The sequence below is a fragment of the Abrus precatorius genome, unplaced genomic scaffold, assembly GCF_003935025.1.
Source record: "Abrus precatorius isolate BTA unplaced genomic scaffold, Abrus_2018 Scaffold11, whole genome shotgun sequence".
NCBI lineage: Eukaryota > Viridiplantae > Streptophyta > Magnoliopsida > Fabales > Fabaceae > Abrus > Abrus precatorius.
Window position 1 is genome coordinate 8,266,544 of NW_020874303.1, and position 16,741 is coordinate 8,283,284.

At 31.1% G+C, this 16,741-nt stretch overlaps 1 protein-coding gene across 3 annotated transcripts; it reads right to left on the reverse strand.

Annotated features, from left to right (window-relative positions):
• Window positions 1–1,270: 1,270 nt before the first annotated feature.
• Window positions 1,271–9,769, reverse strand: LOC113853974 (ALA-interacting subunit 3). 3 transcript variants are annotated; one of them, XM_027484726.1, is made up of 9 exons: window positions 9,627–9,754; window positions 9,381–9,542; window positions 8,774–8,832; window positions 8,579–8,653; window positions 8,381–8,491; window positions 8,168–8,238; window positions 3,425–3,722; window positions 2,709–2,998; window positions 1,271–1,581 (listed from the first exon to the last, which is right to left on the reverse strand). In XM_027484726.1, the coding sequence occupies exons 2-9, from the start codon at window positions 9,454–9,456 to the stop codon at window positions 1,527–1,529; spliced, it is 1,035 nt and encodes a 344-aa protein (XP_027340527.1). In that variant the 5' UTR covers window positions 9,457–9,542; window positions 9,627–9,754; the 3' UTR covers window positions 1,271–1,526. The 3 variants fall into 3 exon arrangements, with proteins under 3 accessions (XP_027340527.1, XP_027340526.1, XP_027340525.1); XM_027484725.1 differs by having other exon boundaries at window positions 1,272–1,581; window positions 9,381–9,538; window positions 9,575–9,708; XM_027484724.1 differs by having other exon boundaries at window positions 1,297–1,581; window positions 9,381–9,769.
• Between the last annotated feature and the right edge of the window lie 6,972 nt (window positions 9,770–16,741).

Consider the following 16,741-nt stretch of genomic DNA (forward strand, 5'->3'; position numbering starts at 1 on the left):
AATTATAAATAAACATTAATAACCCATTTTGATAATTTACACACACTAAAAACAATTTTGACCAAAAATATTTAAGTAACATTCTTAGTCAAAATCACTTTTTTAATATATGTTATCCAAACAAAAACCAAATTAATGTAAACTTACTTTCACTAAAACTAATTCTACAAAATCACATTAAACTCAATTAAATGTTATAAACACACATTCTAAGAAGATCCACATCCTCATGTACACCTACAAACCTACATATGCCAGAACAGTTACAACATTAATAACCACACTAAGATAATAGGCACACTTTCACCAAAGTATAAGAATGAAAAGAAAGGAAAGGTAACCACATAAGCAGTGACTGAGGCACCGATGTAGAGATGAACCACCAAGCATATAAAGCTCTACTTGTATTCTGTTGAAATTCCATTCGATCTTTGGAGAAATTTTTCATTGCCATCCAACATGCATCATATTTAGTACCAAAGCTAATCTCATCGATTGAGAAACAATAACATTAACAAAACCTAAGATACTTGTCAAGAATAAAGAAGGTCTTGCTAATTCTCATGGGAAACTTCACCTTACTCTAAAGCTGTTAAAATGAACCCATTCACCTTTGCTTGGGTTAGAATTAGACTCAACAGTGAGTCAAACCAACGCAGTTCACTTTTGCAATGAGTCCAAAAAAAATGCTAAAACTATGCAACTCACTATCCAGACATATTGGCTCATGAATAAACTCACCAAATTTAAAATGAATTTTTTTAAAAAAAAAATTTATATTTATATTTATATATATATATATATATCCAGAAAAAAAAACCATCATAAAATTTATTCATTATTATTTAATAGCTAATATCTTCTAAGTGTCTAATATTCAAATCATTAATTTTTTATATTATTTTTATATTTACTTTATATTAATAATTTAAATTGTTGACATGAGAGAGGGGGCACAGAAGTGTTATCTTTTGTATGTGGTAGGATTTGAATGTGATCTTATCCCTCTAACCAACTATTAAAGGAGAGATTCACAACAGGTTGACCCGTCGAAGCGGTCGGTTAAGGGCCTTGGGCCAGAAAAAATCCAAATAGTTTATGGGTTAACTTGTTCGTAACCTTGACTGAATACGGTACCCATTTTGACAAATCTACCTCTCTCCACAAGACTCCTGACCTACGTAAAGCTTAGTAAAAGACAAAGAAAGGTAAACCAAACAAGAACCACTATTTTTCCCAGGTTGTATGAAATGCAACTAGCAGATATATTGGAAGCTATATATATATATCTATATATCAGAGCATACATCATATTTCAATTTTCATGCACAGTACAAAAAGAAGAAAAAATGTGTTTTGGTTCTTATGTGGGGAAGAGGTGGGGGATATGAAGTTAAGAACAACTAAATTCACAAGTGCTGCTAGCAATAAGGTAACATAGATGTACAAAAACTACACCCGCTAATTTAGAATACCAAAGCCTTGTATTCATGAAAATAACAAACAAGCATATTTAGTTTCTTTGCTCAGTGCCCTCCCGGATTCCTATTCCATGACAAATATGAGGGATCTCCAAGTTGCCTACAAAGACAGATAGGAAGATAGGTTATGAACTAACAGTAATAATTGAAAATTTAAGCGATGTTCATTTATAAGTGAAATTTTATCATCTAATATAAGAGCCCATTTGTCTAAGATTTACAAGTTATTTATTTCTATGACAGCTTTTTCAGAAATTCTTTTTCAAAAGCTGCTACTTTTTACTTCTAAAAAAAAAAAAATCAGCCTTTTATTGAGGGTTTTTCATTTTGTGAAAAACAATTATTATAAATTTTTTAGACATCTTTTAGACCATAAACTACCCAAAATCTAATATGAGGCTTCCACCTCATGGGGTTTAGAGATGGTAGATGTATACACCCTTAACCCCTACAAGTAGAAACTGTTTGCATGATTAAAGCCTCATGACCTCTTGGCTCTTGGACACCCCCCCCCCCAAAATAAATAAATAAATAATAACATGACCACCAAGTCACATGACGACCACCTTACCACTGCACCAAGACTTACCCCTATAAAATCCAACAGATATGAATTTTAAGTTGTACAATGGACACTGTGAAATAGAAGCACCAATATATGCATCATGTGTAATAAAATATTGTCATCACATTTAAACCAACCTCTTCCTAATTCCTATGCAAGTTATAATAAAAGCTTCTGCATATGTTAAAGGAAACCCTCATAGCAAAAAAGATTTCATAAATGCACAATGAATTTGCAACATACCGGACATGGAAGTTACCCAAATATTTTAGGTTCTAATCAAATTGACTAATGTAATCAATCCTGATTTGAAGAGTTATAGAGCAAGAAGAGGTTGAAATTAAATGCTCGAACCTAATACTCCATATAGTCTGTCGAACCAATGGCATGTTCTGTGCCAATTTTGTTGGTAAGAAGTTATTAGTCATGTTCTGTACCAAGTTTGTTGGTAAGTACACAGCACCAAGAATTTAAGTTTCCCATGTGCTAATGTATGCTACAAATAAATGCATCCAACACCATTTTTGGCCAAACAAATAAGACACTAAGCAACAAAATAAGTAAGCCCATGCAAACAACCACATGAATTTTCCCACTTGGAGAGGAACTTTCATGGTCTAAACTCTAAAGCAATAGAGGAAACTTATGTATTTAGTATTTACCTTGGCTTGACAAAATATACAATGGTAAAAGCCAAAGCTAAAAAGAAGCACAATCCTCCAACAGTAAGATAGGCAATGCCAAGGAAGTCATTCTTCCCACCAAGCCAGCTAGTAGTTGACAGTACGAGCTTTTTCTTGCCATTAAAACTGTATGTGTTGTAGTTATTTTTCAGAGTTACGCTTATTGTATCATCTTCATTAAGATCCATCTCTATCTTTCCGTACAACTTCCTAAAAGTTGGCAAAGCAGCTGTTCGCATCCAAACAATAAGATCCTCCTGCTCACTCAACTGTTCCATTTTACATTCAAAAAGTGAGCAATATATCCCATTGACGCAAGCTATTGATTGAGAATACCCACACTAATCACAAGGTCAGAAAGGAAATACTGGAAGCAATTGAAAATTTGAAATGGAGGAGTTATGTGGATCAGTGGAATAATTTGCCATGTGAACAACTATTACTATATGTACAATATGAATACCAATAAAAATAGTAACAACAAAATAAATAACAATTGCAGTATAGCAGCAAAGCAACATATAATAAATCAAAAGATGCAAGCTTAACACAGAAAACATGCTGGTGTAAATAAGGCTAAATTATGACTCCACTAACCAAAACAACCTCTAATTACATTGCTGAACCTTGTGAAGATAACTATGCATGAAGAAAGAAGTTTATTTCAATCAAAACGAGTTCATGTTACTACTTACTGGTACAGATTCAGAGAGATTTGCACCACCTCTAACAGAACTACTCTGGAAGTTTTTAGGGAAAACATCTTTTCCAAATTTGTGCTCTCTGTCACTCTTCCAGGAGATGCCTTTCTTATTCACTGTCAAATTCTTGTTGTCACGAGAGAAGCTGTATGTGTCATTGAACAAACTCCAAGCTATAAGACCACAAGGTACAATTGCCTTTCCATTGGCAGTGTCTTCAGGCTTACAAGCACTTGTTGAATTCTCATCATTGGGATCCCTTAATTGCTCGTCACTTCGGCTCTTAACATACCTACATTATAGATATAGAATATTACCATAATTATAAGAATATAAATAATCATACATAATGAAATCTATAATTATAAATATATCAAGACTGAAAATAGTTGAAGGAACCAAATAGTCAAAGACATTGAAGTCACAAAACTACAATGAACATAAATTACATTACATCCCATACAAATAGTAATATGTTATCTCCAACACTTCCCCAAAGATCTAGATGTTAGATAACAGAATCATTGATACAACTCTAAATATGTATAATAATATATTTGTAATTTGTTACCTAAAAAACGATTTTTGCAAGTTTAGACTTTAGATGATTGCTTGCAAATAAACTTCATGCCAGTTGGCAAATCATTTGTTTTTCTGCTTTGTGTAATTATAAGTCCATTCTGTATATATAATTTTGTATATCTTTAAACCAAGGGCTAACAGATACATAGCTCTGACTTAATATGTTCTGACTACTGAAACTTTCATTCTATTAACATAAAGTAGAAGTCTGACATAAGACAACTTTACAGGAATAAAATGCCATCTATCCAATTTGTCAAGGTGAATTGTTGCATAGTAAAAAGTCAGAAACAAGTTTTCATGCCAACGCCATCACTAAGCAATGTATAATGGTTTCAAAGAACTGTTCAATGATTTAAAGCAAGGCAAAGTTTAATTGTTAAAATAATTAAGACAAATGGCACAGGTTGGGGAGCACAACCATCAACTTTGATGTACAATGCTTGAACAAAAAATATATAGAAATAAAAAGTAATTGTTTACAAGTAAATTTTCCCCAGACTTGTCACACCTTTGACAAATTATAGAGCAGAGTAATTAACAGAAGTAAATTGTCCCACTATAGAGGCATTGCATGGTATAGCAGCCTCTGGCTGCTAGAAAATTTCCACTGCATAGTGTTTTTCATGCAGACTACAACTGAGCAGTAGTACCCTCCTAAGGGGTTTGCTTACCCAATTTTTAGGGCGATCTAGGTTATTCTACACCCTTTGCATCAGAAGAATCTTATGGTGCAAGGATGCTTATAAAAACAGCAACTGTTAACAGCGATCACAGAAATAAATGTAACTAGATGATGCACACTGATCTTATTATGAAATTAGTTTATGTAAGAACATATAAATCCCATCATAAGCAACCAACTTAGAAGTGCCAAGAAGTATCAGGAAAGTGAACAGAGGGAAGAGCCCAAAGAGTGCAATAAGACAGATTCCAGATGAAGAGAAAGGAGGAAGATGATTCAGATTCAACTTAGGTTCTTCACATTTACATTCTTATCCCTCCTCTAATTCCAAAACTCTCCAGTGGCAGTTAGGTTAGGTCTATGGGACCTAGTGCTTCTGCACACCACCTTGGGTACAGTGCTCCAGGCAACATGTTCTTCTTTACCAAATTAGCAGAGGTTCATCATCCATTTAATCATCTGTATTGGCAGATGCCTTAACATAGGTTTAGAATCACTTCAATCTTCAAGAAAACCCAAAAGCCCCACCTCCTTGTTTGCACATCTACAGGAAGCCAAGCAGTTCCAGCCCCTGTTTGAACATTTTCCAGCCATCTCCATGAGTTCTCCAACCAAAGCCATTCTTTTTCTGGCAGAACCAGCTTCTGTTTGCTGGTCTCTGCTTTGTCCAAGGCTCTGTTGCAGTACTTTACACATTTTTGCTCCACCTTTTCAGTTTTGTATGCACTGCAAACCATGGATGTGGAGGTTTTTTCTGAGTTTGTGAAGTAGCATGTTATATCAGAGGCTCTATTTTATTGCCTGGCAGCCAAAACCACATGCATTATATTGCCTTCTATAGATTGACATTGTTCTTACATATATTTACTTTATTGTTTGCATTATATATTGTTTGTTCGTTAAAAATATTGCTTTTTGTTATCTCTTAAGATATTACTAACATCACAATAACTCCTAAAGTTAACGGAGCAGGTATAAAGTGCTAAAACTAGAGAGGCTAAGGCTATAGTATCTACTATCTAGAAAATAGTTTTAATCTTTCACATGTAAAAAAGGCATAGATTCTAATATAATCTATCTACCTATTTTACATAAAGAAAAATTGACTTGAGTTATAAACATCATTAATAACTTTCTAAATGACTCAAAATTTTAGTTCTACTCAAGATTTTAAGACAAATTAGATTCATGATAGTGCAAGAGGAATAGGACCTATAACGGAAGATGAATTGAGAGTGGATAATGGTCAACTAATGCTGGCCCTGCATCCCACGAGCTCCAAGGTGTGGAAAGTGTACAAGGAAGAAGACAAGTGGGCCGCCTAGTTAGTTTTATGACTAGCAGTTAGTCAAGGAGGGGTAGTGAATTCTGGTTCTGGAAAGGGAAGGATTTGGCATGCTTGTTGTAGGGTGTAGAGTCAATCATTTTGTGTAACAATTAGGCTGGGCAGTGAAACTGCATTCTTTGAAGGATCTCTTGCCCTGGTGATATGTTTCCTCACTGTAATAGCTCTTGCAGCTACTTTTCCCTTAAATAAAATCATATAACCTGTAATATCCATATTTGTTTCCTAACACAATAGACTACAATTTAAATGAAACTTAAATTCAATAAATATTACTAATGAAAAATGTCTAAGCTTTGAGTTTTGAGCATTTAAATGTGTCTATTAAAATCACATGCACTATATTTGCAATTTTGTGCAAGGGTTGCTCTGTAATCTGCTATACCATAACTGCATTTTTGGGTTTGGCTGCTCTGCGCTGCTTATCCAGGATTTACCTACTATGATATAGTGTAAAAATGGAAAATTAGTTTTGTATTGGCCATTCAAAATTTCACTAGACTGAGTTAAGAGAATAAGCTTGACAGAAGCTTTCAAAACAAGACAGGGAGTAAAAGTGGCAGTTTCTTAGCAGTCCCCCCCCCCCACCCACCCACCCACCCCCTCCAATAATTGGCAAGAACAGTGTTGTTAAATGGCAGCCATGGCGGCGCCATGGTGGAATTCGGTGGCGGTTTTTGACCCCGCCGTTACAGCGTTACCGTTTTCTGGCCTTTTTCAATGGCGGCGCCATGGCGGCCGTTACGCGCATGGCGGTAACGGCAGCCATGGCGGAAAATGTAAAAAAACGGCGTTTTTGTGGGAAAAATTGAGTTGGGCCATTGATTGGACCTGCTCCAAAAAGATAATCCGTGAGCCCAAACCCTAAATCACATATTTTCTTCCTTTCTTCATTGCTGTTGTGCCGCAATGGAGTGGCGGTCCGCCACCTGCTGCTGCTGTGAAGTATTTCTTCGCAGGGGTTAAGCCCTAGTTGTAGTGTCTTGGTGTGCGTGTTGAAGTGTAATAGAGAAAGAGAGCGAAATTCCAATCTTGCCCTTGTTTTATGTATTTTAGGGTTTTTTAAGGGCAAAATAGATAGCGAAATTCCAATCTTGTCCTTGTTTTTATGTATTTTAGGGTTTTTTAAGGGCAAAATAGACTCTTTCCACTTAAAATTTTTAGGGTTTACCTTCTCTTCTCAAGCGGTCAATTTTCTGAAGGGTAAAATATTTAGGGTTCTCTACACTGTTTTTCTTCCTTCTTCTCTAAAGCCATTTTCTCCTTCACCATTTTCGCCGGAGAAGACATCCTTTCCGGCTGTTTTCCGGCAACTGTGAATGGAAGGCCCTATTTTCCGAAGTCCATTTTCTATTTTGTGTCTCTGGACTCTGCCCCTCTTTCTTAGTTTTTTCCTCTCCTGTTTTTTTTTTCAGTTCTGTTTTTCCCTCTCCCACTCTGTTTTACTCTCCCATTTTTTTTGTTTTTCCTTATTATTTTGTTTTCTTGATTCTATTTTTCTGTTTTCACTTCCAAGTTTCCTTCTCCATATTTATTTTAATTCTCTACTTTTCTGTTATAACTTCAGCTTATTATTCCCTCTTTCTTAGTTTTTCCCTCTCCTATTTTTTTTTTTTTTTCAGTTCTGTTTTTCCTTCTCCCATTCTGTTTTACTCTCCCATTTTTTTCGTTTTTCCTTATTATTTTGTTTTCTTGATTCTATTTTTCTGTTTTCACTTCCAAGTTTCTTTCTCCATATTTATTTTAATTCTCTACTTTCCTTTTATAACTTCAGTTTTTTTTTCACTATTGTACAACCATTTTATTCTTTTTTTCTCAAAACCTTCTTTTTATATGTAGTTAGTTTTCTAATTTTATATCACATTTTGCAATATATATGACCGCCATTATTCCGCCATAACCCGCCATGGCATCCGCCATAATTTTATGGCAGTTTTTCTGTTTTCCGCCATGACCCGCCATCTGCCATTGATAACATAACATTGGGCAAGAAGTAAGAACCACTGAAGAAAGGACCAGGAGATCCTTGTTCCTTAAAATCACACTTTTCCCTCACTTTGTAAATGAGACATTGAAACAGATAAAAAGAATGTGCGATGCATGAGAGAAAAATGGGTTAACATACCGGCGATGATTCTGGTAGAAGTTGTCAAGCTGATAGTAGACATAAATAGGTGATTTCATATGCTTCTCCACCTTTTTATAAGAGCAAATTTTAAGATAAGAATAGATTGTTGCAATATAACCTCAATTAATTGTCAATATGGGAACAGAGTTAACAGAAAGATGATGTTTAAACTTTAAATGAAACAGATAAACTGGTGTCAAGGAGACTTACTTTAAGAGTTATGTTGCATGTTTTATCTGCTGAACTCTGAATGTATGCTATTTTGTCAGTAACATTGTTTGGTATGCACTTAGATTCATACCTATAAACAATTTCAACTACCTGATAGATACAAGAAAATGAAAGTCATACTCATCATTATATATAATTTTAAGCATGAATACAACACAATATAGCACTCAACATTACCTTTCTTGAAGCAATTAGTGAAGCAACTCCAATAGGAACAAATACAACACTGACAAGCAAGAATGCCGAAATAACCTGCAGTGAAGGACTTAAAATAAGCAGAAGTTATACCATTACCACCACATAAATAACGATTCATATAGGTACATATACAATCATTAGCCACGCATTAAAAAAAGTAATAGGTAGTGTTACCGCTCGTGGCGTGAGAATCGGCTTACATGCTGGAAGCTCTTGCTGGGTAAACTTTGAATCTAAAAAGCAATAAATTTAAAAAAGAAATAAAAAAAAACACTTTTCAGTTCAGTTTTCTTGAGGTACCAATAAAAACACACAAAACAAAAGCATTGTTGTTAAATCAGCACATACTATCCAACTCCATTGAACTCTTCCATTAGGTCAATAAACAACCAATATGCACGCCAAAAGCTTTCTTAACACAAATACCAACTCTTAAATTCAAAATAAATAAACAAAATCAAGTGGATATTTGCTTTCATGAAGTGTTATATCTTTCATAAAATAGAATTTCAGCAACAGATACCTTATCTAGGTATTATCATGGACAAAATACTTACACAGTGAAACCATCACACCACACATACACACCCTTCACAAGAACCACAACAAACCCATTAGCACTTTCCTTTCAAAGGACCAAACCTACTCTCAATTTAACCCCAAATAAAAAAAATTAAGAAATTTCCATAATAAACGGAAAACTTCAACAAAAAAGGAAAAAGGGTCACTGAAAATTGAGCTCAAAAGGAAAAAAAATCAAGAGAGATTCAGAGGGCATTACACTTGGGTCGCTTGGTGTTTCTTCTTGCAGCTGTGGAATCGGTGGATCCAGCGCCTGCTACACTCGAAGACGCCATTTGCCGAATCGGAATTGCACAAAAACTCTACCTTTTCGATCCCGAAACCTTTTGATTCGCGATGGCAATGAAATTGAAATTGGGAACTGAAAACCCTCGAAAGTTAAGAGGGGAAAAGAGAGAGAATGGGGAATTACGGGAAGCGGGTGTGTGAGTGTGAAATTGCTTACTCTCTGTCTCTCTCTAACTGTGCTGTGAAATTGACGATGAAAGGAGAGAGAAACACAGAAAAAAGTGGTGGTGGTGGTGGTGAAGGTGCCAACAACAACAGCAGAGTCAAACAGATACAAATGCAATTACGCACGCTTGTAGTGCCGCTGCTCTAAATGAATTTCCTTTTATTTTATTTTATTTTTTCAATTTTTAAAACAAATTTGACTTTACTCCATCCGCGTATATACTTTCTCAAATAATCTCCTTTAAATACTTTACTTTTAGAAAAATATTAATTACAGCTTCTGTAGTTGATTTTTTTAAAAATAATTAACATAAAAAATATTTATTACATGATTTTTATTTGGTCATTGATTAGTACGGATGACATATGTTAAGTTATTTTTTTCATGTTCACTCTCATTATTATCTTTTCTCTTTCTTCTCTTCTCTATCTTTTCACTTTATTCAAAAGGCTTCATACTAACGAAGATATCTACTATACTTATATACTTATATATATATGCAGGTATGTGAAAGATAGGTACTTAGGTGCCTATACCATACTCGCACCCATTTCTATTGAAATTGTGTGTATTTCCTATATTCATACCTATATTTATTTAGCAAGTAATTATATATATATATATATATATATATATATATATATAATTATTAATTATGCTATTTATGTGAGGGAAGCCTTAACCCAAACACAAGATGGGAGAAAATTTGGGTTAATACTTTATATATTTAGCTAGGTCTCCTCTATAGTCATTGAAAATTTAAGAATTTAAGAAAATATTTTATTTACAATGGAGCAACTAAGAATTTAAGAAAACAAGAATATAACTCACTTTTAGTTTTTAGAAAGGTTTTTGTAGATACTTTTGTAAAATTTTGATCAAGATAATGATTTCATTATTTATTTTATATAATTTCATGTCTTATATTTTTTACTCAATTCAAGTTCTTTTATAAGCTATAATTATTTTTTTAATGGACAAATTTTCTATTTTAAATTTTTGAGTAATATTGTCTTTCAATTTATAATTCTCTATTTTCAAAATTTTTCTATGCCAAATAAAAGATTAAAAAATTTAATATAAATATTTATGTTACTTAAATAAAAAAATGCATATTTAAAAAAATAAGAATCTATCTAATTAAATTTGTTTTATAAGATTAACATAAAAATATATCTACCAATAAAGTAAATTATAAATTTTTTTCATATTTCTAATAGAAAAATTTATTTTATATTTTATATCATTTATCTAAGCTAATACAATTTAATTCTTACATGGTTGATATGAGACAGACTTTTTAAAAAAAATATTTATATATGATACATACAAAATGTTTAGTGATTAAAATTATGTGATATTATATTGACTTAAGTTGAATAAATTTTTTTATTTAAGTTTTTGCTTTGATACACGTAATAACAAATGAAAATTGTATGTGGAGCAGCTTAATCTAAAAGTAGCTCTTCTCCAATTATTTTCATTACTCCCACACAACTTGCAAATGCTCCTAAAAGTGTACTTAATGATTATAGACTGGATGACAATTCTAATATTAGAGGTCAATCTAAATCACAATCTAATACACTTCCTATTTCGATAGATGGAGATGATTATGATACAACTGATGATAAAAAAGAAAGAAAGATGTCAATTGTATGGAATCACTTTAAGAAGAAAAAAAATTATTAATGGAGAATAAAAAACTATATGCAATTATTGCAACGAGCAACTAATAGATAGAAGATCAGACGGAACAAGTCATTTGCATAAATACTTTCAAACTTGCAAGAGAAGGCCATATAAGGATATAAGACAATCAATTTTATTAAGAGAACAAAAGAAAGTAGACGGATCATCCACTTATTTGAGTAATTATCACTTTGATTCAGAAAAATCTAGAAGAGATCTTGCTTATATAATAATAATTCATGAGTATCCACTTGCTGTAGTGGACCATTTGGAGTTTAGAGAATATTCACATAAAAGTCTAGAAGAGATCTTGTTTTCTATCTACGCTTAAACTTTGTTTGGTAATTATATATCAAACTTTTATATTATTATACTACTTATATAAAATTATATAAACATACTTTTTTATGTGTTTTTTTTTTTTAAACAAACGCAGGTAATAAGGGCGGGTATCTAAAGGATATGAGTATAAGGATTAGAATTACTATCTACGCGAGTATAGAGTTGGATACGAGTATTTTTTTTAAATGCGGGTATGGGAATGGATACTATAGTATCCTACCCATTGCCATCCCTAATTGAGAAAGTGTCTTGTAGCTTGAGGGCTTGAAGTGGAAGTTCAAGGTGTTGGAATCAAGTGTGAATATAGAAGGAAATCTCACATAGGATAGGATAGGACAAGTTAAGGGTTTATAAGGAGATAGAGTCATGCACCTAATACCTTAAGGTTTATGGGTTGCATTATGGTGTCTTACACTTAGAGGCTCTCCTTTCCTTTCTTAACTCCCCAACAATGGTATCAAAGTCGTGTCGATTTAAGTGACCAACTCAAACAAGAAGATGAGTCGATGGTGGCACCCATGATCAGTGTGAAAGTGTCTTACAGAATGATAAATCCATATTTTGTTAGTTTTTAGTTAGTTTTTTAGGATCTTTTTAATATAAAAGAGTAATTTGGAAGATGAAAATTGTACAAAAATATCTAATTGTTCAATAAATTTAATTTTTATTTTTAGTAATTCTTATGTAGTTTTGTTGTTGAACTAGTTTTGTAGGATATTCTAAGCAAAAATACACAAGTTAAAGTCATTAAGACCAAGAGAATGTGATCTCCGACAGTATATTCTAGACTGCACGATTTGGGCTGAGTTTGAGGGTGTCTGACTTTCGGCATATTGTATGTAATTATGTGATGATATGTGTCTACCTTGTGATTATATACGTAATTGAGAAGTTTGTTGTTGTGTGAGAGTGATATAAAAGGTATTGTATCATAATGTGTGAGTTGGGTTAAGTTTGAATAAGTGTGAATGTTTGAGAATCTTTAAGAAAGTATACAATTGATTATGAGAGAAAGGGAAATTGTGAAAATTGAAAGGTGATGAATATGTGTAGAGAAAGGGACACTAGTACGTGTGTTACAAATACACAGATTAGTACCATTATGATAGATGCGTTGTAATACACCAACAGGTAAGATTATAACACATGTGTTGTAGTGCATCGATTAGTGTGTTTACAACATATGTATTAGAATGGTATAAATTGATGTGCCACTATTAAGATACTGTATGAACAGTTTAGGGATACACTGGAGTATAGGGTCTGAAGTTGATTATAGAAATATGGTAGAAATGAGAGTGGTAAATGTAGTTCACTAATGTGTACACAATGTAAAAGTAATTTACAAGCCTCACACACATTTTTTGACCGAACTCCTAACTATACCTTTGCTTGGAAGGCTGTGAATGCATACGTTGTATCCGTGTGCGGTTTAGCTGACTATCGACTATCCATGCTACATAAGTCTTTCGTAACTAAGGAGTGTGCATTGGCAGCGATTTAGGGACCCGAGAGTACTTAGAGTACTGTTAATTGATGAGATATTCAGACTTGAGATGAATAAAGTGGCATAAAGATATAGATTGGATAATGATATTTGGTTAAATGTGGAGTAATATTCATGAATAATTTTTGTTAATTAAAATTGTATGAATAAGTAAAGTAGTATGAATTGTGGCATTGAATTTGATTGGGTTAATTAAATAAGAAATGAATTACGTATGAGTAATTTGTCTGGTTAAATTTGTTAAGTATGGAACATTGTTATTCTTACATGTTGTATTAGAAAATGCTTTTGCACTATTATTTATTATTTTATAAAATAAGAATTCTTGTAGGACGAGGAATGCTCATCCTTACAAATTTTTTCATGTAATGGAGTGATAAAAAGGTGATTGATCCGTTCTAGAATCATACTTACAAAGAATGGTAAGAAAGGAACTGCTTTGCAAATTTATTTTATTGAAAAAATTGTAAATATACTATTAATTGAGTTTCCATTCAAAGTTATTTATAAGATTTATCATTTTAAATAATAATTCAAAGTATAGGTGTAATATTTAGTAATTAATTATTAATATAAAATTTTTAGCTTTTCTTTAATTGCAAATTTATAATTGCAAAATTATGTCTTCAATGCTATTAGAACAAAATTTATATGTATAAAATTTTTAATTTTGACTATTTTGGTGATCCAGATTTTACATTCACAAAAATTTTTCTTATATTTATTTATCTTTCACTTATTTTAATCACATCATATTGATATTTCTATATTTAAAGGAGAATTTTTTTTTATAAATAAGGGATATTACAAAATATATATATATATATATATATATATATATAAGTAATTGTCTTTTGTGTAATTAAATAACACAAAAAGGTTTATGTAATAAATTGACTAACTATTCCGTATTTTTATATTAAGTAAACTTGTACTTTAGTTTTTGAAGTATACAATTCAAATTAATCTTTTTAAATTAAAATTTTAAACTAGAGTATATGAAATTAACAACAATTAATCAATTTAATCCTTATTATTAAGAAATATTAATAATGAGTCACAAATTAATGATTTATGACGTTAAATAACACATGAAAAGATACAAAAATATCATTTTAAAATTTGTCAAAAATAATTTATGTTCGTCCTTGACTTTTGAGATTTTTGAACAATATTGTCCGTTTCTCTTCTTTTCTTCTTCTTTTATAACATCTTTTTCAACCACCATAGCAGTGACATTTACCTTCTAACAATTATGCTAAACAAAATGCTTAAGCATGAGAGAGGAAAGAAGGTCAATAGTATTTTGCTTAAATGACACTAGGGTGGTTCGCGGTAATTGAAAATAAAGGAGATGGTGTTGAAAATATCGACAATGACAAAGTAATTTATGATGTGAGATTTAGGTGAGAGAGGAAAAGAGTCAATAATGTATTGACCAAATGATAACAACATTAATAAAAAAAAGAAGATAATTCACGATGGTTGAAGGTAGATGAGACTACTAAAAAAATGTTAATGATGGTTTGAGGCAATAGTGTTGATGATAGGGAGTTTTCGATTGTTGAAGGCAAAAGAAATTGCTAGAAAAATGAGACATCATGGAAGAAGATCAACCAAAAGAGGAAAAGACATTATTGCTCAAAAATCTTAAAAGTTAATGACGAAAATAAACTATTTTTAAAAAAAATATTAAAATAACATTATTTTGTATCCTTCGACATGTCATTTACTATGATAAATTATTATTTTGTTACTCATTTTTAACATTTTTTAAGGATAAAAACTAAAGGGATTGATAATTGTTAATTTTGAAAATTAAAATTTAAAATTTAGAAAATTAACTTTGATTACGTTATATATTTCAACGATTAAAATGAGATAAATTTAATAATATTTATTTTATTTTATTTTATTTACTAATTTTTTTGTTATAGTCTCAAGTACTTTGTTTGGTTTGAGTTTGGAAATAAAAAGATAAAAAAAGTAGTAAGAAAAAGAAGTTCTTTCTTTTTTCTCAACACACCTACCTACCTTAAGGTTGAATGTACCATGATTAAGACTAATTAATATCTATTCGATCATGGTTGTGTATTGGATGAATTCAAGTCTAAAATAGTAAATCTATTGAAAACCAAATGCAGTATTTTCTTGCCTTCTCTCGGGCAATGGTTTGTTGCAAATTGAGCCTTTAGCAATCAAACTCTCAACATCAACATCATTTATAGGTGTAGCTAAGGTTTCAATAGCAAAATGGCATACAACACAAACAAAGCAACACAAAGGGGTCTAGAGCTAAAAGGATTAGGTAAGCAAAGTGTGTTTGGAAGTAAGAAGTAACGATGTTCTTTGGTATGATGTGATTAAGGTTAAAAGAATAGACAGATGAAGGGAGACAAAGGAGTACGAATGAATCTCTGAAAAAACTAAGAAACAAAGCATTGCGAAAAAGCCTCAAACCTAAGCACGTAAGTCCAATTAAAACCACTACAAAACTAGAACTACTCGACTCGTTTCCTGATATTAATTTTAGTTATTCACTTAAAATTAATCTACTTACCTATTTATTTATATAAATAAAATTGACTGTATTATAACATTAATGTAGCACTAATTAATACTATTATATTTAATGAATATAATATAAAATTGACTTAAATAATACGATTAAACACTATATTTATTTAATTCACGTGTGTTAAATGTATTATTTCTCATATTTATTAATTATTATATAAAGATGCTATAAATTATATAATACATGTGAGATGAAATAAATTTATTATAATGAAATATATAAAATAAAAAGTTTATTAGATAAAAGTGTTGACAATGAATTGCTAATATAATTCATTGAGCATGTGGATCAACTAGTGTATAATTATTTTAATTTAACATGTGATTTCAAGTTCATTTCTTCTAAAATTGCAATTATATTAAATATTTTAAAGAAAAAATTTTCCTTTATAATAATTTTACTTAACATAAACATAATTATCATCACAAAGATTTAGAAAAAAAAAATGTTAACATACAAGTATGTTATTTAACATATTTTTATTACTGGCCTTTATTGTTTCATATTGTATTAATTTTAAGTCATTATTGTACACAAACATGAGTAGGTTAAAGAATAGGGCAGGAACATATTCTGTTAATTTTTTATTTTAATGATATATTATGGAGATAAATCTCAACCGTTTAATTTAACTAAAAGTTAATTTATGGCTAAAAATTAATGGATATGTTTTTCTTATTTTATCCTTTTTATCAAATTTCCTTTTTTTCAATGTCCCAAATAAGATTCATATTTCTCTAAAAAATATATTTTTTTTTCAAAATAAAAGGAGTTGTCCTACGATTGAATTGCTTGGTGTTGACTATAAGCTTTTTTTTTTTTTTTTCACAAAAGTTATCATATCCATAATTTTTCATTTTACATTCAAAGCAAAAAAAAAATATATCGTTTCTTTTTTCTTGTAATAAATAAAATAATATTTCAAGTAAAATAATATAAAAATCTTATTTTAATTGAAAACAAAATTTTAGCGAAATATGAATTTGA

What these genes read in the sequence shown, in the direction of transcription:
- LOC113853974 (XM_027484726.1), bottom strand. Translation starts at nt 9,456, where the DNA reads ATGGCGTCTTCGAGTGTAGCAGGCGCTGGATCCACCGATTCCACAGCT. An exon ending in TTCTACCAGAATCATCGCCG is followed by an intron (nt 3,723 to 8,167) that starts GTATGTTAACCC and finishes TCTATAATGTAG; the next exon opens with GTATGTTAAGAGCCGAAGTG. An exon ending in GTATATTTTGTCAAGCCAAG is followed by an intron (nt 1,582 to 2,708) that starts GTAAATACTAAA and finishes CTGTCTTTGTAG; the next exon opens with GCAACTTGGAGATCCCTCAT.